This window comes from Carya illinoinensis, chromosome 16 (assembly GCF_018687715.1).
Source record: "Carya illinoinensis cultivar Pawnee chromosome 16, C.illinoinensisPawnee_v1, whole genome shotgun sequence".
Classification (NCBI taxonomy): Eukaryota; Viridiplantae; Streptophyta; class Magnoliopsida; order Fagales; family Juglandaceae; genus Carya; species Carya illinoinensis.
Window position 1 is genome coordinate 19,238,066 of NC_056767.1, and position 24,912 is coordinate 19,262,977.

The 24,912-nt window shown below is 35.8% G+C and overlaps 1 protein-coding gene across 1 annotated transcript; it reads right to left on the bottom strand.

Annotated features, from left to right (window-relative positions):
- Positions 1 to 2,343: 2,343 nt before the first annotated feature.
- LOC122299221 (ribonuclease 2) lies at positions 2,344 to 24,566 on the bottom strand. Its single transcript, XM_043109308.1, has 9 exons — positions 24,149 to 24,566; positions 23,053 to 23,081; positions 22,614 to 22,687; positions 12,971 to 13,072; positions 12,855 to 12,858; positions 11,989 to 12,080; positions 4,289 to 4,450; positions 3,777 to 3,876; positions 2,344 to 2,600 (listed from the first exon to the last, which is right to left on the bottom strand). Exons 1-9 carry the CDS (start codon positions 24,361 to 24,363, stop codon positions 2,545 to 2,547), a joined length of 834 nt encoding a protein of 277 aa, XP_042965242.1. The 5' UTR covers positions 24,364 to 24,566; the 3' UTR covers positions 2,344 to 2,544.
- Positions 24,567 to 24,912: the final 346 nt, after the last annotated feature.

A 24,912-nucleotide genomic window follows, 5' to 3' on the forward strand; every position in this document is an offset into this window, starting at 1 on the left:
GATCTAAATGGGCTTGAAACGCCGCCTATCCCGGTTGGCTGAAAGCTAAACATCAGTTCAACATCTTTTTTGTTTTCTCCATTCAGATAAATTTTGTGAGATTTCTCTTCACAAATAGAAACATAGAGATGATGGGAAAGAGGATCAAGATTTCCCAACCTAAATTTTTGAAAATCAATGTCCTAATACAACACTCTTTCATAGATTTTGTTTATTGTAATATATAATTTTTTCATTTTATAAATTTAATCATTCATGCGCATTGGGCATGTTTATGCAGAGTTAATTATTATTACCAAGTTAGCATAAAATTTGGTTATGTTAGAGCATATTTACAGATAAATTTTTACATATTTACAGTTTTTATGTATTTTACAAAATCCATTGAAAATACTCTTAGAGCATCCGCATCCGAACACCTAATTAAACTCCCTCATAATCTAAATTTTAGGAAAAAAAAAAAAAATTAACTTTGTGACAAAAACCCCTCCATCCGGTTCCTACTTTAGGAAAAGGTTTCGGAATGTGAACAATGGCTCCCTAAATATGGGGAGTTTTATAAATATTTTATTCTAACAAATAAAACAAAGTTTTCTTCTAATCATATACACTCTCTCATGCTCATTCATTATAGTTGAAATTTGAGAAAAATATCACCCTTAAAATTATTATTTTTTTTTAAATGATTGACCATTTGTGAAAATGTGTTTTTTTTTTAATATTATTGTTACAAAAGCACTAATTTTAAAAATATTATCATTTAGAGTAGTTTAAAATAAACTGTTACAAATGAAAAATTGAAAACATGGGTACAACAAATAATTAAATAATTACGAAAATGTAAAAAATATAACAAGTTCAAAAATTTTCTTCCGATCTTTCCCTGAAAGACAAAAAAATGAGTAGTTAAAGATATACAAATAATAGTTAAGTTCGTAAATGGAAGTGAGAAAAACATAATAGAGAAAGAATAGAAAAAGATTATTTTAATTGAATAAAGAAATTATAATGAATGAAATATAGGATGTTTTTTAAAAATGAGTAAATTTAAGAGAAAATTTTAAGAAGTGTGATTTAAAGCAAAATTTTAAAAAACTTACTGGAATGCAGATGTAAATGCTATAAAAACTATACCTATTTGAAGTGAGAGACCATCTCATAACAGAACACAAAGGACTTGCATCCCTCATCTAGTATAATCCCATAGAAAGTCTTAATATAGGTGGTGAAGTTTTCTCTTTCAACAGTAGATCGTTGTTCGATCGGCCCATTTCAGCACTATACACGACTTTTCACATTTAAAAACATCTTAAAAATAAAACAACAGCAAGTATAGGAAAGAACCAAACAAAAACGAGTAGCACCACGTACATTACAATGCCATACAATTATTTTGAAAAGGAGTAAGATTTATTATTTAAAAATTAATTTATTTTTTATATAAATTCCATATTCATTTATTTTTTTAAAAAGATTAAACGATATTTACACACTCCATGATTACTAGGGATATAACCAATCCGGTATGGTTCGGTTTTGTAGAATTTTTAGAACCAAACCGGTTACATCGATTTTGCATTTTCAAGAACCAATTCCTCACTGGTTACCCTCCTAAATCGGTACTTCCGATTTTACCGATTCCAATTTGATTCAATTCACTTTTCTGAATTTAATCAAACGTCAATTTCATAAAAATAATTGCTATAAATACCATATGATCGAACAAATTATAAATATTAATATTTAATATTAACATTTTATGTTATAAATTATGATATCAAATTATTTTATATATGATATATAATTATATATATAATATACAAAATTAATTTTTGTATATATTTTTTCCCAACTGGTCTAATCGGGGCCAGTTTTTCGGTTCAAACTTTCACCCCATGGACTGCAAATATCATTTCTCTTATAGATATAATAAGATAGTAAATAACGGTATTGTTAGTTTACAAGTGAGCAGAAATTTTAACAAAAAGTTCTTGTTCACAGTATTGTCTAGCACAGGAGAAAAGAAAAGCTAAGATTCATGAAAGGAAGCTTTTTGGGAGAAAAGAAGAGTCCGTATGCATTTGGGAATTGGGGATGGATGGAAGAAATTGGCAGAATTTTGTTAAATGAGGGGAAGCAGAGCATGCGACCAATGGAAGATAGACTTTGAAGCAACCAAAAAAATAAAAAATAAAAATTCCAAGATTATTAGACGGAAAAATAGAAAAAAGGTTCTATGCATTTCATGTCCTAAAAGAGACTGCACAGAACCAGCATATACACACAAAATGCACCACGCAATGTTTTAAGAATTTTGTGACAAGACCAATAAATAATGCTTAATTTCAGAGTAAATGGAGGGCTATTCAGATTATTTATCATGCTTTATAGATACATTAAATATATATTATGGCAGCAATTTACATTTGAATTTTCTGGCCTTCACTTACACAGGATAGAATGCGTTTATGCTGATGTTTATTTCTGATCATCGGGTACAGATTAAAATAAAGCATTTTACAACACATGCTTGCTGCCAAGATCTTAAACAATTCCATCATCAGAAATCCATGAAAGGGCAGCTTCAACATGGCCAAGTCCTACAAATCATAATAAAAAAAAGGTAATACTTGTGTGAAACTCTATCAATTACAAGGCTACTAGTCTACATATAAAAAACTATTATGATCGGAAGAGTAACCTAAATAAGTCATTAAAAATTATTATATATATATATATATATATATATCTCTTCATAGAAATTGTGATTGAATATTAATCTTGCGTGGGAAGTTTCCATCAAATAAAGGAATATCATCATATAAGCTATATAACTAACAAAATAATAACAGCAATTCTCAGGCACAAATTTATAGCACCAATCCTCAAGAAGTAGTGAAAAAGTTTATATATTACGATATATCAATGTAATGTTAATTCATTATAGTATCCATTCGTATAAATTTGTTATATCATCTTGAAAGAATATTAACATTCTGATTCACATTGTGGAAATCTAGATTCATAGGTTGCCTTGATGAACTGACTTAACACAAAAAAAGGAACATGATAACGTAACAAAAAGCGCAAAAGAGAGATCTTTCTCCCTTCCCCTTTACAACACAATACCGACATAGCAAAACATCACATGCAATGCATGTCCAAGATTTGATATCATACAAAGTGCTAGACGATTGAAACTTTAAGAGTTGCAAAAACACGAGAACACAGATTTTATTATGAACAAATATCTATCCATCCAATTCCTTGCTTAATCAATCATGTAGACTTTGTTAATGCTGTTGTATAAGTAGTGGAACAACTGACAACACTATTCAGCCCCAACCGTACAATCTAAAAAAAATTACACCGGGGGAGATGCTAAACATAAAAACATGGTCTTAACAAAAATTGGATGCATGTTGGATATTTCCCATAATTTTCTTTTCTTTTCAGCAACAAATCTATAAGGAAAGGAATAAAAAAAAAAAAAAAAAAAAAAAAAAAAAAAAAAAAAAAAAAAAAAAAAAAAAAAAAAGGGCCTTCGAAGATAGAAGGGCAATTGTATAAACTCTACATCTTAAGGTGAATATTGCCCTTGGCATGCATACGAGGAGGATAAGTAAGATTCAAAAGATCCTAGTTGCAGGTTATTAATAATGGGAACTCATAGATCAATGAATAGTTAACACTATACTCGAGTTACATGTTTTTATTTTTACTTCTCATTTCAAAAAACAAAAGTAAATAAAAGGATCTTCTATCTTCTTTCTTACCTGGTGGAACATACGCTGGCAGGTTAACATAACGAGGACAAGAACTTTTTGAAGAAATCATGCCATTTTGAATGATAGATCCAAGTGCACAATCCCGTGGCTGTAAAAACATCAAAGTTTTCACAACATACAAAATCTTCTAAACAAATATGACATCAAATTAAATGTTTTTTAGACACAAAGGATGGTATTTCAGCTGGATATACTTGAACCATTATAGATCTTGAGTTCTCTTAGAGCACCCATTAGGAAAAAGAAAAAAAAAAAAAAAAAAGCATCCAGGCTGTTGCTTTCTTAGCATGTACAGAATTAATTAATTTTAGCAAGGTAAGGTACACTTGGTAGCAAAATTCAATCAATCTAATGCATAGCTGCAAGAGTCAAAGACAGTATAAATAAAGTTGGGTGGGCCATGACCGTTGGCATCTGACATGCAAACACCAGATTGAATCTTCCTTAGTCTAATTCAGTTCAACATCAGATCTAATTTTAATAGCATTAAAGAAGCTAACCTTGAAATCTTTATAGAAGCATAAACGAAGTTCCTCCACAGAACCTTTTGAGCACACCAGTAATGGAGTTGCATGGAAAGCATTCTCAATTGCAGAAACAATTCCTCCAAGGGGATATTTTTCCGTATTAGAAGGAAAGTATCCAGCTTCGTTAAGAACTTGCTGAGTGCAAGATAATACAAATAACAAATGAGCATAACTTCGAACAGGGGAGAACTAAAAAAGAACAAGTTATAGATACCATGTCATGGAATCAGAAAGAAAATTTAGAGAACATATTGGTTAGTAATTCAGGTGATTATGCCTTTAGTTGAGCCAAGACCTAAACTTATGTGCCCATCACTATCCTTCGATGAATTAAATATCTATCATGTGTAAAAGGTCAGAAGGATTTAATGCAATTGGACTAAACCTGTGCTTGCACTATTTCTCCAGCTTATAAAAAATTTGTGATAATATTATCCTTGTTTAGATCCACGCTCCTTTAACAAGCCTTTTGAAAAAATCTGCACAAAACTATATTTATTTATATATATATATATATATATTCTAAAAAAGTGAATTATGTCGATGTGTCCTATAAAAATATATTGCCGTGAGTAGTGAAACTATATCATTCTAAATTTATGTCCAGCAAGGTACGCCTGTGTTTAGAGGGTAAGAGGAAATGTCATCTATCCAACATTCAATTAACAATTGCTAGGCTGCAGAACTAACCAATGCCCAAGTCCTAACTAAAGTAGGGATGCACTTCTGTTCCAACCAAGTAAAAAGATACATTTCCAACTTCGAAGCCATTCATGGTTGGTTCCAAGCCAAGCAGACCTCCAATCCCATGGATTGGAAGTTGACTAAAAAGGTCAGACTATCGCTATATGTGTGATCTGCAGTTGTGGAAACCATGGAGACTTGTTTTGTGAGCTGCAGCAAGGAGAGAACTGGAAGGTATGAAGAGTTGGTCAAGAATGTCTTTTTCTTTTCTTTTCTTTTTATGTGCCTAGTTCATCTAAAGAAAAAAAATCAATACATGGACAGTTCAATGCATTAAGGCCTTCTCAAGAAGGAAAAATTGCATTAATTCCCATGCATTATTTTTTTTGATAAATATTCCCATGCATTATTTAATACCCAGTTTGTGTATAAGAAGGTGACAATGGATCCCACGATACTTTAGATACATAAGTTCAAGCCCTTACAATGATTCCAAGGATTTTAATCGTAATAGCTACTAGTCCTTTGGGAGTATGGGCCCAAATGTGTCTTGGGCCTTCCTTGGGTCATTACAAATAGTATCAGAGCTGATACCATTTGTTTTTTTTTTTAATCGGTAAATATGAATTTTATTAAAGAAAAACGAAACCAAGTACACGGGACATATAAAAGAGCAACATCTAGGCATGGGTGTCTAAAGATACAAGGAAGTCATGTAAAGTCTATTACAATCGACCAATGAAATAAAGTTTGAAGGAAAAAGTTCTAAGCTCGTCCATTATCCGTTCACGATCCTCAAAGCTGCGACCATTCCTCTCCATCCAAATGCACCACCATAGACAAATTGGAATCATCTTCCACATAGCTGAAATTTGAGAATTACCCCGGAGGCCTTGCCAGCTGGCCAAAAATTCAACCCTTCTTGGCATCACCCAAAGGAGCCCTTCTATAGCAAAGATATCATTCCACAAACTCATAGCCACGTCACAATGCAATAATACGTGATCCACATACTCCCCACTTTTCTTGCACATATAACACCAATCCAACACAATGAGTCGGCATTTCCTTCTATTATCCAAGGTAAGAATCTTCCCTAGTGAAGCTGTCCATACAAAAAAAAAAGGCTTTTAGAGGGGCCTTTGTCTTCCAAATGTTCTTCCATGGGAATGCTCTTGTAGCATGTTTCATTAGGGACTTATAGTATGACTGTACGTTAAATCTTCCCTTCTTGGACAGTGACCACATCATCGTATCAGCTCCTCCATTCACTCTATAGTTATACACAAGATGGAAGAAATCTGCAAATGTGTCAATTTCCCAGTCTTGCGCAGCTCTAATGAAAAAGATATTCCATTGAGCAGAGCCACTAGATAGATCCATGAGTTCTGCAACTATAGCCTCTTGTCGTCGTGCAATGCCGTATAAAGTTGGGTAGGCTTCCTTAAGAATTCTGTCTCCACACCAAAGGTTATTCAAGAATTTAATTTTGGATCCATCCCCAACGACAAAGTGTGTATATCGCTGATACCATTTGTAATACCTAGATTGTGCATAGGAAGGTGGTAAATGGAATCCCAAATTGCTCAGGGGGTAGAAATTCAAGCCCTTTGTAATGTTTTAAAGAAGATCCAACTGTAACCTTCTTTCGAGTATGGGCCCATATGCCGCTTAGGTCGTCCTTGGGTCATTACACATTAAGACCTCTCAATGAATGGGAGGAATACACATAATGGCTGTTGAAGGCATTAATATTGATGCATTGAGGCCTTAACTCATGTAGATGTTTTACTAGAGGTATATTAACAACCCAATGAAAACACAGTCGGATGTTACATGGTGTTACTAGGTCGGCTCTAATTCCACTTATAATGAACCAAGGAAAGCCCTAGTCACATTTGTACTTATCCTCCTAAATGACTAGTCCAGTTTATAATCGAAGGTCCTTGGAATCAATATGAAGCAAAGTTAACCTAGCAAACAACCAATGTGATGCCAAACAAAAATTAGAGCTACAATAACACCTTCCACCGGCAAAACTGACAAATTATAGATGGACACTTGTCAACTCGGTTTGGCAATTGAATACCCTCAAGTTTCTAATTCCCAACCCACTAGTAGAAATTGGGAGAGCAAACCTTATCCCACTTGACCAGGTGGAACTTAAAACTCGTCCCCCAACCCACTCCAAAGAAAATCTCGTTGGAATTTCTCTATTTAGATCGCTACACTAGCCGAATTGGGAACAAAGATAAGAAATGAGTTGGCAAATTGGGCAACGTGCTCTTGATTAGGGTGGTTCTACCAATTTTTGACAAATACAATCTCTTCCAACCTGCCAATCTGAATTTAATCTTCTCTATTATTTCATCCCATATAGATTCAGCCTTGAAAGATGCCCCCAAAGGAAGGCCGAGGTATTTCATGGGAAATGAGGATACCTTGAATCCAAGAATGTTGGCCAACTGCTGGTGATTACGAACGTTACCAACTCCAAATTGGATAGATTCACCTTCAATTCAGACACAACTTCAAAGCAAAGTAGGAGTGCCCTTACAAAATATCAAAGTGTCATCTACAAACAAAAAATGAGAAATGTTATGAGTGCCTTGATTGGTGTCACCAATCGAAAATCCAGCCGTAAAGCCATTGTCAATCATAGTGGACAACATTCTACTAAGTGCCTCTATACCAATGACAAAGAGAAACGGGAAAAATGGATTACCCTGTTTTAGGCTGCATAAATTGGAAAAGAAACCAACTGAACTGCCATTCACCAAAATCAAGAACCTCGCAGTCGAGATGCAATATCTAATCCATTAGCACCATCTCTCCCCAAATCCACACCTCCCAAGCAAGCATAGTAGGAAGTCGCAGTTAACATAATCGTAAGCCTTCTCCATATCCAACTTGCATAAAACACCCAGTTCTCTAGATTTTCGTCTGCTATCTAAACATTCATTGTCGATTAGTACTGGATCCAATATTTGTCTTCCCATTAGAAAGGTGTTTTGGGGTCTCGAAATAATCCTTCCCAGGACCTCCCCCAACCGGTTTGCTAAGACCTTGGAGATAATCTTATACACCCAATTCACAGGACTAATAAGCCGAAAATCTTTAACATTCAAAGCCCCAACCTTCTTGAGAATAAGCGCAATAAAAGTGGCATTGAGACTTTTCTCGAACTTACCAAATAAGAAAAGTTCCTGGAAAACCTTCATCAAATTATCCTTCACCACTTCCCAATAGGATTAAGAATCCCATAGAGAAACTGTTTGGACCATATGCTTTTTCTTTGACCATCTTCTTAGCACTTCATAAACCTTTGTCTCATCAAAAGGCCTCTCTAGCTAGACAACACTTTGCTGCTCAATGTTCTCAAATGCTAGTCTATCAAGTTTTGGCCACCACACAACCTGCTTGGCAACTAATTGTTCAAAAAACTCAGCAACGTGCTCCTGAATCATTGGAAGCTCTATTGACAGAGAGCACTATCAACGTTTAACATCTCAATTTTGTTGGTCCTCCTATGTGAATTGGCCACTCTATGGAAAAACTTTGTGCTACTCTATGGAAAAACTTTGTGCTTTAGTATCCTTTCAACCACAATGCCTGAGATTTTTGGTGCCATGAAATCTCCTACAATAAGGCAACTTTCTCAAGTTTCGAAACTAATTCTGTCTTCCGAGAGAGTTCCTCCATGGATAGTGCCCGACCCTCTACCCTCTCTACCTCCTGTAATTCTTCCAATAAAGACTGTTTCCAATTGCCAACATCTCCAAAAACTTGTGCATTCCATATATTGAGATCTATTTTTAAAGCTTTTAGCTTACCTACAAAAACAAAACTAGGGGTGCCATGGATTAGATAGAAGGGCCACCATTGCCTGACCCTTTCCACAAAACCTTCAGTTTTCAGCCACATATTCTCGAATTTGAAATACCTATGCCATGTCTTTTTATTTTAAATTGAAAGTTTTTTTAATTACATAAATTATACTTATATAAAAAGGTTAGGGTTGTTTACGTATATTTTTCTTGTCGTTTTTTATCGACGTCATATATTACAAATAAATATCAGTTCATACTAGTATTTATTTTTTAATTTTAATTTGTTGGTTGTCACCATTGGTGTAGAAGAAAGTGTCTTCTTTATGTTGTTACAATTTTTTAATGCTATTTTTTATGGCGGTGACCATTTTGAAAATCTATCTATAAAAGTGAGAAATTATTTTATTCCATAGAAAAACATAAACAAACATGTTTTATTTATTTATTTATTTATTTATTTAAGTAAGAGGTTAAACGAACATGTTTTAATTGGTACTAAATAAAAAGTAAATAAAATATTTCAAACGAGATATACAGTTTTATATTTCAAGAATGACAGAAAAACCATAGTTTGTATATAGTTTTTATTTTCTATAAATCTTATTAAACTTTAAAATGATTTGTACTAAACAATCTTATACATTTTGAAGTGAAAACATAAGGATATTTTTGGGAAAGATAAATAATTCCTATAGGATGCCTAGAAATAAGTCAAATATGAGAATATCATATTTCTAGGAATCATATCAGATTCCTATTCATTTGCAAGCATGGTCACATTTCCAGAAATCTATATTCCAAGGCATCACATTCCTGGGTATATTGATGCCGAAGGGAATGCTGGATTCCCTTAAACAAACAACTTGATAAAGGTCTAGGCCTTGCCAACACTCTAATCCCAATAGAGAACCCAAAATGGCACCTAAATAGGAAACTCTAATCCCAATAGAGAACCCAAAATGGCACCTAAATAGGAAACCAAATCTAAAAGGTACTGGATAACATTGGTGTGAAAGAAGGATGATAGCTAGTAGAAATCATGCAGGAGGTAAACCCTGGTTACTTGTGAGCAAGTCATCAAAATGACAATCTAAGTATTTCACAGCTTTGGCTAATTTGGAGGACCCATATTAAAAAGTGAATTTCTTCATGTACTAGATATAAGATGGCCATAGAGATGCATGGTACCAATGCAAATTATGGGTAGATGTGCAAGTCACGGACCTAAGCGTTGTCCACCACAGATATTTATGATATGTTTAGCCTTGTGGCCAAAGGCAGTGGGACCAATTTACAACCTTGTACACAGGGTTAATGTGTGTTGTTCAATTAAGATAAGAAAATGAAAATCAAGTTTTACAATTCATTCATGCCATGAGCATAAGTATGAATGTTTCAGATTTTATATCAATATTATTCTTATTTTTAGAAAAACCTTATGTTTGTTACGTTTGTGGTATGGTGTGCTTCTTATTGAGTCTTTGACCAGGATGAGCAAGCGGGCCAGGGACCACATGAAGCATAAAGAAATCATCTTCCAAATAGCAGCAATGTGATGGGAACCCATAAAACCTTTCCAATAAGCCAAGAGGTCCACCACCTTCTTGGGCATCACCCAAACAATACCCGATCTGCTGAAAATCTTGCCCCAAAATGTCTTAGTCACCTCACAATGCAGACACAAATGGTCAACTGATTCACCATCTCACTTACACAAGTAACACCAGTCAAGACAGATTATACTGTGTTTTCTCAAATTATTTGTAGTCAAAATCTTCCCAAGAGACACCAAGCAACAGAAAAGTACAACTTTACTGGGCACCTTTGATCTCCAAATACATTTCCAAGGGATTGATTAACACAATGACAAGTCAGCAATTTATAATAAGAGCTGACAGTAAAAATGGAATCTCCAGTGTGTTGCCACACCAGTCTGTAAAATGCAATCTCCAGTGTGTTGCCACACCAGATTTCTACCCCTCCCTGCACAATTTTCATATCATAATGCCTACTGAAGAAAGCTGAAACAATGGGCACTTCCCAATCATGTAAGTTTCTAATGAAACTCACATTCCATTGAGGGAAACTGTTAGGAAAAAATACAGAATCAGCCAAGGTGACTTCTTTGTCCCTTGCAATCCTAAAAAGAGAAGGAAATGCATTCTTAAGCGCCAAATCCCCACACCAAAGATCATGCCAAAAATGAATCCTCTCTCCACCACTAACATTAAATGAAACATGATTAAGGAATTCCCCCCAGCTATTCCGGATATACTTTCACAAGCCCACACCATACATATTTCTAACCTCGTTAGACCACCAACTCCCCAAAGTCCTCCCATATTTAGCATCGATAATGTTTCTCCATAACGCCTTCCTCTCTAATTGATATCTCCAAAGCCATTTCCCAAGAAGGGCTTTATTAAAAAGCCTCAAATTACAAATCCCCAAGCCTCCACAAGCAACTGGTGAGTAAACTTATCCCAATTTACCAAATGGAACTTCCTATCATCACCAAGACCACCCCACAAAAAATACGGAAGATTGTCTCAATTCTACAAGCCACGCCAACGGATAAAGGAAAGAGGGAAAGAAAATATGTTGGAAGGTTAGATAACGTACTCTTAATCAGAGTAATTCTTCCCCCCTTAGACAAATAAATTCTTTTCCAACTAGCCAACCTCCTCTCTATTTTCTCAATCACACCATCCCAAATTGATGACACTAATAAGTCAGATAACTATTAGTGTCCTCATTTACTTCAAGGCCCATGTAGGTTCTGATAATTAATATAATTGTTATCGACTGAATAAATCAACCAGTGTATATAACAACTCTCAGGTGCACTACAAGATGCAAAAGAATAATGTGGGGGTACAAGCCTGGGGTGTGCAAGCCTCATGTAGCCTCTTTGAGAAAAGTAGACCCACCAGTAGACCGAAAATGGCACCGAAATAAGTCAAAGGGAGTGCTCGTGGCTTGCATATCCTAAGACTATATAAATCATTTTCCAATGCAAATATATGCAATCAAGCAATTTTGATACTCAAGGAATCATGTGGTGTCAAAAATTTACTTCCCTTATGAGTTCACAGCTTAGACTGAAAAGCATTAAGGATTTAAGTTGATGTATAAAGAAACAGTTAAAAGAAAACTTACCGTGACATTATATTTTAAATAGAGGTTGAGAACAGTTAAAAAATAACCGTATTCATCTTGAATTACAGGATAGGAGCAAGTTCCATGCTTCTCTGAGAAAAAAAAAAGCAAAAGAGAGCAAGATGACATCGACAACATGTAGAGAAAATATTTGATCGGCTTCATTAAATAGATAAACCATCACACTTACAAGTTAGGTGGGTCTCACCATAATAACTGGGTATGCAAAAACATTTTCATAGCTTAATGATCTTAACCAAGTGAATTTGTTTTGACCAACACCATTCTGAACAAATATATTATACACACCCACACATATATAAGTATATATAGTCTTGTATTATCCTCAAAACAACTTGCAATCATCTTGTTAATATAAAATGCCTTGTATATAATAACATTGTCAAAATGAGCAAACATGTTCAATAAAAAAATGTTTGTTCCTTTGTCCTGATGATAAGAGTATCAAATATGGATTGGAAAGCTTTTTGAACAAAAAATAAATTCATAAAACAGCATAGCATTTATCACTACAAATTAGCATGTAAATAATATACTTTCCCACTCCTCAGCTGTCTTTTTTGCAGTAAGGGATTTACTCAAACGTAAATTTTATTTGTCTGCCTTAACAGCCAGAGAGAAGCTAAAAGAACCGAAAAATGTTAACCCCTTTGAGAAATCGATATTTCAATAAATTCCTGGGGAATAAAGAAAATGGTAGGATTTAAAACACTTTGGTGTTCATCAAGAACTGTTGCACAAATGCCACATGCGTGGAACAAATCCCATCATCCCCTCCAATAGAAAGTAGACAATCAACATTACATATCATATAATGTAACTGAGCAAAGGTGGAAGATCCTTACCCCACTGTCATTGTATATCACCGATTCAGCCATCAAAGAACACAAATGAAGAATTGTTAGTCCGCGTCATCGTAGTACAATATTTAGGCAAAAAAAAACCAACAAATTATCAACACCTCATGTGCCCAAAATAGTCCTTTTCCACCGTAGCAAGTTGATGAAGAACCACAACTTAGAGATGGCCAATAGCTGTCTAAACCGTCACGCAATGTTGAGATCTACAAATCATCACATTTGGACATATTCTGAGTAAAGAATCTAAAATTTATAGAAAGAAATAATGGTTAAGAAAGTAGAAAATTTACTGAAAATTAACATACATGAGCCAAATACACAGGTGTATACAAAAGAAAAAAAACCTAGCTAGGAAGAAGAATACAAACAAGGAAATCATGGACATTATTGCCATTAAAATCTAAAGTTACTGCCCAGAAAAAATAAATAAAAAGCATGTTGAAACAGAATCTTTTGAGTTCCACTAATGAATGTCCCTTGTCTTTGAAGTTCCAATCATTTATTTCCCTCCAGATGCACCACAAAAGGCATCTGGAAACCATCCTCCATGTTGCTGCAATTTGTGGGATACCATGAAGACTTCTCTAGCTGGCAAGAAGATCGACCACCCTCCCCGTCATAACCAAAGCTAACACAATTCTGCCAAAACAAATCATCCCACAGGGACTAGTACATCTGAAAGTACACTATCATTAGGCACGACAGACGTAATCTATTGATGGTTGATGTTTAATATAGATAAATGACAAACACGATCCCAACTTTAAACATTGTGTTTAAAACATTTTAGGAGACCTTATTGAATTATATCGTTGAGCAAAATATTTTAAGAGTTCATCTTTTCTTGGACATGTGTTGTCTTTCTGGTAGAGCATAAAATCTGAGGTTTCACCACTGTCTCACTATCCACAAGATTCTGATTACTTCTTTGACTCCAAATACACCACACTACATGTGACCAGATCATTTTCCTTAATGCTTCCCTTTGAGTACAACAGAACTGGCCTTTCCGGCTAGCCAAGATTTCCACCACACTTTTAGTCAAAACCCAAAGTAGTCCATAAAAATCAAAATAGAATCTATAGAGCACATGCTACCTCACGATGTAGTAGAAATGATCGTCTGATCCTCCACACTTTTACACAAATAACACCAACCAATAACGTCAATGATGTGTCGTTTTCTTAGATTGTCCAATGTCAAGATCTTTTGTCCTTACAAGAAAAAAATACATTCAAAAGAGCTTTTGTCTGCCAAATATTATTCAAGGCAAGGAGAATCTATATTGGGGATAACATTATAGAATGGCCATACTTCAAACACCCCTAGCATAGAAAACACCCAACAAAGTCAATCTTCATTGTCTAACCTAAGAAAAATGGGATACAACCGAACAAAGAAAGGAGGAAAACTATCCACCACTCAATCATGTGCTGCTTGAGTAAACCAGCATTCAACTGATGAGAATCGTTGTAGTATTGTTTTTTATTCTTTTGATGGCATCAAAACTCATGGAGCCAGGGCCCTTAAGGTCCAAGCCCTAGATAATAAAGAATACACGACCCCACCAGTTGGAACCATAGATTAGGTAATACAGGAGAACTTGTAGTGCGAAATCAAGCCGACGATGTCTTATTGTAAAGCTCATCCCAAGCCTTCCCTTTGACCAGTAGGCTGCTTCGTGACAGGTCATTTTAGAATTGTACATGATATCCACCAAGGCTTCCTCACGTCCAGCAACGCTTAAAACTCCAAATAAACTGCCTTTAAGTGTATGACCTCTGCATCACACATCATAATAGAACCTAGTCTTCAAACCTTCACTAACCTCAAATCTCATACAGAGGATGAACTATTCCAGCCCCTCAGAATAATTTTCCAAAGGTTTACCCCATATGTCCCATTAACTTTGCAAAAACACCAACTCCCCTATTCACAACCATATTTCACATCACCAACCTCCAAAAAATCTCTTTCAAAGAATATCGCCATAACTTACCAAAGGCACACAATGTTTTTTGGTAAGTTTCAAACCTTGAACCACCCTTGGTGACTAGTGAACACAATTTTAGCCATTTTACTAGATAATGAAACTCCTCATCCGCTACTCTTCATAGGAAGTCTTGAAGCTTTTCAAAACGAGATTTGCAATACCAACAGGACAAAGAAAGAGACATAAAGTATGTAGCCGAAATTAACAATGTAATCTTAATCAAGGAAGTCCTTCCTAACATGCACAAATACATTTGCTTCCATCCTGCTAATCTACACTCCATCTTCTCTAGAATACCATCTATGTAGACTGTCTTAAAAGAGGCTCCCAAAGGAAGATCTAAATATTTCAAAGGCGAAGAAGAAACAAAAAACCCAAAAATGCTTGCCAGGTGAATCTCATTATCAACTGGACCAATGGGGAGCAAATTTGATTTAGCCAAATTGATCTCCAAAACTGAAACTGCCTCAAAACAAAAGAACAAACAATGCAAGTACCTTAGATGATTAAGGTTTGTGTTGAAAGAAATTAAAGTATCATCCCCAGAAGAGAGATGAAATATAATATGCTCGTTCATTTCCCTCGAGACGACATGAAACCCTACCAAAACACTGCCCATTCTCCATTGCTGTTACCATTCTGCTCAAAACCTCCAAAGCTAAAACAAAAAACAGTGCTGGAATTTGTAGAAAACAAAGATGTTTTAACTTGTCCACAAAATAGAATTTTGCATAATCAACATTTTTTGATGAATAGATATAATTTATTCAATCTCAAAAAACTGTGACATCCAATAAGGAGTATACAGAAGATATACCTAAGCATTAGAAGAAAGATGAAGAAGATTTTGATATTGAATATCGAATATCAGCATACAAAACATTGGTGCCCAGCCAAAGAAAAAGGATTTCAATGAAAAACAATGAGCATAATTAACATATTTAGAACCTAAGCATAATTTTACGTTGATTGAGTATTCTTGTGGTAGCATAAAACAATGTTCCATGCATCTTTGAAGAGCTAAGATGAAAATATAAGTACTGTAGAAAATCACATATTCAGAATTTTCTACATCACCACAGTCAACCCCAGACTCACACTCGTAGAAATTGCAGAAAAGCAAACTTCAGAGACACCCTACTAGTTTTTCAGCAATATACATCTATACAGTGGAAAGATATTCAAGGTCTCAATGACCATCTCTTTGGTTCAACACCAAATCTGTTAAGAGACTTTTAAGTTACCTATAACCTAGGAAAAGCCACTTGGCATTTACTGCCACAAAGACATAAAAGGAGACCTCAACCAAGTGAAAGGAGAATGGATTTTGTATTTATCCTTCCTATGCAACTTAAGTCAAAGGTTGTCAATAGGCAGAGTTTCAGAAAGATGAAATTGATGACTTAAAAACCATGTTTTTTTTAATAAGTAAACAATTGTATTGATGATAGGCATAGCCCCACGTACACAAGAAGGTATACAAGAGATAAGACCTATCTAGGTCACAGCAACGGAAACAAAAAAATAATAAAAATCTAGGCCATTAAAGTTTACAACTATGGCCCATAGGAATAAAGTTCTAAAAAAGAAAGATCTAAGTTCCTCTATTGACCACTCCTTATCTTCAAATGCCCGGTTGTTACACTTCTGCCACAAGCACCACATAATAAAAATGGGTACCATCTTCCACACAGCTTTGATTTGTGGAATACTTCCTAGATGTGCCGACCAAGAAGTCAACCACTGTGGCGAGCATAACCCAAGCTACCTCTACTTGGCCAAACACTTAAAAACCAAATTTTAAAGAACTATTAACTTTAGGAAGACTAATGCCTGGTTTGGATACACAGACCAAACACAAACCATCTCATCTCATTTATATGACTGAAGTGGTCTGTGTATACAAATGCCCACTTAATAAGTTTTAACTCATCTCTGTGTATTTGTACACTGTACATTGATGTAACCATTCAGACCAGAGTTAAAGCTGAGCCTTTTGACAGCCCCACCCTATTCTCCTTCACGCCTTCTCTCCCCTTGTTTTTTTTTTTTATAAGTAAACAAATGATATTAATCAAAGAATAGGCAAAGCCATGTTCGGTACAAAGAATGCTCTAACTGCGTAGGAGCAACAAAAAAAGGAAATCATGAAGATCTAGGCCATTAAAATTAACAGCATTGGCCCAAGTACAAAGAATTCTAATAAAGAAAGCTTTAAGTTCCTCCAGTGATCTCTCTTTGTCCTCGGACATCCATTTATTGCGCTCCTGCCATAAACACCACATGATGCAAATGGGAATCATCTTCCATACAGCCTTTATCTATTGATTGCCTCTTAGATCTATCCAACTGGCCAATACCATCTCAGGCATGACCCAACCGAAGTCTAGTCTATTGAGAACCTCATTCCATAACCTTTGGGCTACCTCACAATGTAGTACAAGATGGTCCACAGATTCTCCCCCAGTCCTACATATACAACACCAATCTATGATGATCACCCTCTGTTTCTTGAAATTATCAGTTGTGAGGATCTTACCCATGGAAGCAGTTCACACAAAAAACGTTGTTTTGGGAGGCACCTTATGTCTCCAAAGCCTTTTCCATGGAAACTGAACGGAAGACTCTTGTGTGAGAGACTTGTAAAACAAGCGAACCGAGAACAAGCCTTTACCTATAGGTATCCACCACAATAAATCATCATGCTGGTTGCTCGGTTTTGTTGAGTACAAAAGGCTGAAAAACTGTTCATTTCCTAATGTTGCGCTGCCCAACTAAAATGGATGTTCCACTGGATTTGTTCCCCCACTATCCCCATGGCTTCCGCCACTAAAACATCTTTGGCACTTGCAACCCTGAAGAGTGAAGGAAATAAATCCTTTAGGTCATAGTTACCACACCAAGTATCATACCAGAATTTGATCATTGTCCCCTTTCCTAGACAAAGCCTTGTGTGATGAGAAAATACCTCCTATCCTTTTCTTATATGTTTCCACAACCCCGCTCCATATGCCCCTCTCACTTCATTAGTACACCATCCCCCCCATGAGCCCCCATATTTGTTCTCAATCACCAATTTCCATAGGACTTCTGGTTCTTTATGGTATCTCCACAACCATTTCCCAAATAAAGTCAGAATAAAAATTCTCAAATTTCTAATGCCCAAACCACCAGTTGAGAGAGGACTACATACATTTTCTCACCTGACTAGATGAAATTTGAACTCCTCACCTATTCCACCCCACAGAAAATCCCATTGAAGTTTCTCTATACGAAGCACCATGCTTGCTGGGATAGGGATCAAGGATAAAAAATAGGTCCGTAGATTTGATAATGTACTCTTTATCAGGGTAATCCTACCACCTTTTTACAGGTACATTCTCTTCCATCCTGCTAATTGACACTCTACTTTCTCAATCATTGTGTCCCATAGTGCAGCCGCTCTTGAGGCAGCCCCTAATGGAAGACCAAAGTATGTCATAGGAAGCACAGCAATCTTGCACCCTAGAGTACCAACCAACTGTCTTATCCTCTGAACACCTCTAGTAGGTACTATCTCTGATTTGTCTAAGTTCACTTTCAACCTGGAAGCTACTTCAAAACAAAGTAGGAGGGCCTTCAATACATGGACCTGGTTATATTCTACCTCACAGGAAAAAAAAAAATGTTATCTGCAAATAACAAATGAGAAATATTAATTAGTCCCCTACCCGGGGATCAAATCGAGAAACTAGTCACGAACCCATTAGCAACCAGGGCTGAGGTCATTCTGCTCAATGCCACCGTCACAATAATAAAGAGTAGTGGAGATAGCGGTTCTCCTTGTCTTAGCCCTCAAGTGCTATTGACAAATCCAGTTGGGCTTCCATTTATCAGAATTGAGAATTTTGCCATGGATACACACATACAGATCCATGATCTCCATCTCTCCCCAAAACCACACCTCCAAAGAAAATCAAGTAGAAAATCCCAATTAACATGGTCATATGCCTTCTCAATGTCTAACTTGCATATGATCCCCACCTTGCCAACTTTCAACCTACTATCCAAGCATTCATTTGCAATGAGAACTGCATCTAAAATCTGTCTATCCTTTACAAAAGCATTTTGAGGATTTGAAATGATCTTCCCCACTAACTCACTACGGCAATTCACAGGCACCTTGGAAATAATCTTGTATACCCCATTACCTAGACTAATGGGTCTAAACTCCCTAATCTCCATAGCCCCCACCATCTTCAGTATCAATGCAAGAAAAGAGAGGCATCCAAGCTTTTCTCAAATTTTCCAGCCGAATAAAACTCCTGGAACACCTTCATGAGATCATCCTTTAATACAACCCAACAAGTTTGGAAGAAACCCATAAAAAACCCATCAAGACCCAGAGCCTTGTCTTTAACCATTTTCCTCACCACTTCGAAAACCTCCACCTCCTCAAAAGACCTCTCCAACCGGCTAACATCTATAGGCCTAATGGAGTCAAAAACCAACCCATCTAGCATTGACCACCAACCCACCTGCTTAGTAAGTAGTTGTTCAAAGAAACCAACTACATGAATAATAATCACCTGCTCATCTTCAGCATCTCAATATTGTTGGATCTCCAATGAGAATTGGCTACCCTGTGAAAAAACTTAGTGCTTCTGTCTCTTTCCTTTAACCATAATGCTCTAGATTTTTGTCACCACGAAGTCTCTTCTAATAATATGATCCTCTCAAGATCTGCAACCAGCACTAGCTTTTGAGCTATTTCATCCAGGGATAAAGTCCTAGCCTCTTGTAGCCTTTCTAGCTCTTGGATCTCCCTTATCTTGCTTTTTTTGTGTACCCCTATGTCATCAAAAGTCTGCACATTCTAAAACCTTAAGGTTAGGTTTGGTAAGTGAGATGAGAATTTTTTTTTTTTAGATAAAAGTTTAAAATATTATTTTTTAATATTATTATTATTTTGGGATTTGAAAAAGTTAAATTGAGAATTGAAAAAGTTGAATTATTTATTAAATTTTATGTGAAAATTTGAAAAAATTGTAATGATGAGATGAGATGAGAATTTTGTATTTTATCTTAGTGGCCAAACCTAGCCTAATTATTTTTTTAGAGCTTTCAATTTTCCCGCAAAAGTATAACTAGGAGTACCCTGTATCTAGTATGAAGACCACCACTGTCTAACCCTATCCACAAAAGCTTCCGATTTCAGCCACATATTTTCGAACTTAAAATACTGACGCCTTCTTTGAATCCCACCACAATCCAACGTGATGGACCAATGATCCCAGCACACCCAAGGCAATCTCTTTTTCCAAACATCGGAAAAATGAATTTCCCATTTCGGAGGAATTAGAATCTACCTATTCAAGACTATGTCTGATTATTAACCCACGTGCATGCACCCCCTGCCAGTGGTAAATCCACTAAATTCAACTCAAATATGCATTCCAAAAACTTAGACATTGCTGGCCGCATTCTTCTATTTCCAAAACACTCACTTGGAAATCTTGTAACATTAAAATCTCCACCAATGCACCAAGATAGATCCCACCAACTGTGTACTCCAGCTAGTTCATCCCACAATAATCTTCTGTCCTTATCTGAATTAGGACCATACACACATGCAAAGGCCCACAAGTAACCATCTATCACACTCCTAAAAGAGCATGCCACCGAGAATACCCATACGAACACCTCCCTTTTCTCCACCACCCGTTGGTCCTACATCAACAACACACCTCCTGAGGCCCCATTTGCTACCAAATATACCCAATCCAAATGTACACAACTCCATATACTTCGTACAATTTTTGTAGTAACTACTTTTAGCTTTTTCTCTAGTAAACAAACGATGTCCGCCTTTCACCCACACAGCAAATTTCTTATTTAAAGACGCATACTGCCCTCGTTTAGTCCACAAACATTCCACGAAACAATTTTTGGTTTCATTTGGGATAGGCCAGGCCATTCCTTTTAGACCTGTCTCTATTGGAGATACCTTCAGAATTCATGGGCCAGTTTAACCTCCTAAGTTTGCGCTGCTTCTATGAACTTGGTTTTCTTTGTTATTGATGTCCCGCTTCAATAGCGGAAAGTAGCGCCAAGAACTGCTCATCATATCCTTCACCATGTGAAACACCCAGTCTAAAATACTGGGCTGATCTGGTAACAAAAAATTCAAAGGCATAGGATCCTGCACTCTAAAATCCAACTGCTCCTCCAGGTTCTCTTCACCAAGCACAAAACCTACTTCCCCAACTAGGTCACTTGTCACCTGAAGTAACCGTTGCGAGTTCTCCTTGTCTGAAAGAAATAAATCTATTCTTCACTAACCAAGTGCTCTGAGTCTGAGCATATTTTTTTGTAATCACCCACCAAAACAATGTCACTATGCAGAATTGGAGAGCTCGCTAATGGTTCCACCACCTTCGCCGAAAGTTTCTGTCCAAACCCTAGAGGGAGGATGTCACACAATGGTGATGGTAGATCCACCAACGTCACTGTCGGCATTTTCTATGTCTACTGCGTGACCAAAAGTTTTGAGCAAGAGCTACCTCCCATCTTCCATGGGAACGCTCTTCTAGAATGTTTCATTAGGGACTTATATAACAATCATACAGTAAGGGGATGTTTGGAAATATATCCCATTCCACCTCATCTCATCTCATCCCATCTCATTTCATTTCATCCCATCTCATTTTCTTCCCAAACATCACTCAAACGCAAATATTTTCAAACTAATTATTACAACTATCCCATACTTTCAAACAAAATACAAAAAATAATTCAACTTTTTCAAATTCCAAAATAACAATAATATTAAAAAATTATATTCTAACAATATTTTAATTTTATTATATTTTTTATTCAACTTTTTCTCTCTCCTTTCCCAAAACCCAAAAAATACTTAACTAAAAGTATTTCATTACTATACACAAACCATTTTACTACTATTCACAAAATTCTCATCTCATCTCATCTCATCTCATTCCCCAAGCATTCCCTGAATCTTCCCTTCTTGGATGGTGACCACATCATCGTATCAACTCCTCCATTCACTCTATAAGTATACACAAGATGAAAGAAATCTCATACTATTTCAAATTATTTCTTTTTTTTGATAGGTTACTATTTCACTAATATTCTCATACAATTTCACCACTATTCACAAACTACTTCACTACTATTCACAGATATTCAAAGATATTCTTAATATCCAAACAAGCCCTAATGCTTCTATTTTAAAGATCACCTTTTCATTTTATGTCTACAGATAATAGCCATCCTATTCGTATTTTTTGGATTCTCTACACTTGTAATTTGTTTTCTCATGGACAATATAGGACACAACCCGTGTATTTTTTGTCTCCTTATTTTTCCTTCAAAAACTCCTATAAAAAAATGTAACCTCAAAGTTATTGATAAATAGATCTCCAATTGAGTTCTGTATACACAGGGACTTAATTCCTTGGACTATGCAGGGGACAAAGTCAAAGTGCTTACAACTGGACAGTGTCATCTAGCTATATTGCACAAAAAACATGCATATCTAGACTCATAAGTCGGCAAACTAATTGACTACTGGACATATATTGCGCACTATGACCATATGCACCTACCAAATGACATCCTCCTCTATGAGCTATCTAAGAATCTTGAATAAACTTATAAAAAAAAGAATCTTGAATAAGCACAACCACTATGCATGTCAGATTAAAATAGACCACATAAAGGAGTTGCAAACAAAAGAAAACATAATATACCTTCTTTTCATCAAAACTGGATCTGGTGCAACAGGCAGGCCAGGTTCCATCATTAAAGTCAGGCCACAATCCATCTGTTGTACACGTATAAAAAATAAATCAACATATTTCTCACAATTCCTTCAAGAGATTCATGCACACAAGCTTGATATACAAGTACAAATTAATTTAAAAGGGCTCAAACATGGTATATTGCCCAAAGAAAAATATTGGTGTGACGCTTCATAGAAGGGACTACTCTCATGAAATTTCTCCAACAAAAAAATAGTTTCCAAAAACATGCTACTAAAACACTGAAATTTCATGAACAGAAAACATGTTGTGAAAAAAGTGCTTTTTGGCACCAACCAACCATTGACCTACAATATAAATAGAATACCGATATATGTGACTCAGATTTGCAATACTAAAAGATAACATATCCATAACTCATACTCACGTATTGTAAATTTGGTTGGAGCATTTGAGCTGGAACAAAATAGGAAATACAAAACAAAGATGTCAGTTTCAGTTCCAAGGTTTCAACGTGTAAGCTGTAATGCATAAGAGCAAGATTCACATGCCACAGAAAACAAAATTAATCTCATAGCAAATATTAAAAAGCACAAAAGTTGGAAAAAAGGTGAAGTGTGCAAGTGGGAAAAATCAAGAACGCCACACTTTTAAAATGTCAATATCTTCCCTATTTTAGTTTCTGTCCCCTTCTTTTAGGCAGATAAAATAAGACTCCAGTTTATTCACTGTGTCCTCATCAAACAGTGAGCTGCTAAAATGTCATCAATTGACTGCAGTCTCAAGAACGTAAAAATGTTAAAACCCAAAAACAACTTCAACTATCATGCATGAAGCATGTAATTCTCATGGAAGGGGCTGCTCAATGCTTATGAAATTTCTGTCATTTAAATGCACTCTCAAGACCCTAAACATTGAGTATTAAACAGATGTTACTAAAGTTATTTCTCATCTGGAAAACGGGACTGAAAGCTATTCTTGTTCAAAAGCTTCTAACAATTGGGTGAATTAGGTGTCTCTTTTGTATACTACCTGCGAACATGGGCTTTGCCTAGTTGCATTCGTTCAATAAAGTTTACTACTTTAAAAAAAAAAAAAAAAAAGCACAATTTGGTGAAGACAGTTAATAACAAAATAAGAAGGCAACAGAAGATCATTAAAGAGTGGTGCCCATTCCAATATTGAGGTTCTGTCATTTTTTACACCAACTGAATTTGGACCCCATAACATAAGTGGGGAAAAGAAAGACCTACACAGGTAACGAAAAATAAGAATAAAACTAATGCAACGACTATATAAATATGAACGTAGCCAGAGCAATTGTAGAGGAAGTGTGAGCAAAGGTTCCTATATTTTTCCACTTGCCATAGTCTACTTATCAAAGAAAGAAATTCATTCAGCAAGGCATCTTAATGGAAAGGGAATAACAACAACAACAAACACATTGATGCGTATTCAGAAATAGGCCATAAAAAATCAAAAGGATAAGAAAACAGAATAAAAAAGAAGGGACTTAAATATACCGTCGGCAGCAGGCATTGGAGGAACAGCAATGGCGTGTGCGGCGACAGACGGTGCCAGGCCATTGCAGTGCCAGCGCGAAGTAATCGAACTCCCTCTGTTCATTCATATTCACAGGCATCGAATTTGATCCCATCACCGCCGCAATCATTGCAGCAGCAGCGACGACGTGCAGAGAGAGGAGGACAAGAGGTTGGGCACAGAGAGACGCAGCCATACTTCGCACACGCAATCCCTCCAATTCACCGTTTCTATTTCGGACCTGCAGAAGATACGGATCCGAGACGAATTTTATACTTCTTCTTTTTTTTCTTTTTTCTTTTTTTCTTTTTTTTGAATAAAACGACGAATTTTTTACTTAAAAGGACAGAAAACGAAGGGCATCCAAAAATTTCTTCAGAAAATCGTTGAAGAAGTATATTTAGGTCACGTTTGAAAACTTTTTGCCGTAGATTTTATGAAATTTAGTAAGAGAAACCTTTAGTTATGAAGAAATTTTATATAAGCAGTTGCATAAAATTAGAATAAATCTATTATGCCGTGCATCTCTTACCGATCCATTTGACTACTCAGCAAAAAAATATATATATTATTATTTTACTTAATAATTAAGAAAGTAAATTTTAGTATATTGGTATATTTTTTATACTTTTTAAAAATATTTAAATGTATTAGAAAAAAAGCAAAAAAGACAAAAAACAAATGTGCTAGGCGGCACACCCAGCCACTGCTGTAACGCTTGTTCTTATGGTGGATCCTTTTTCAT

What these genes read in the sequence shown, in the direction of transcription:
- LOC122299221 (XM_043109308.1), bottom strand. Translation starts at nt 24,363, where the DNA reads ATGGCTGCGTCTCTCTGTGCCCAACCTCTTGTCCTCCTCTCTCTGCAC. An exon ending in TCCAATGCCTGCTGCCGACG is followed by an intron (nt 23,082 to 24,148) that starts GTATATTTAAGT and finishes ATTTTGTTCCAG; the next exon opens with CTCAAATGCTCCAACCAAAT. An exon ending in GCTTCTATAAAGATTTCAAG is followed by an intron (nt 3,877 to 4,288) that starts GTTAGCTTCTTT and finishes ATGTTTTTACAG; the next exon opens with CCACGGGATTGTGCACTTGG.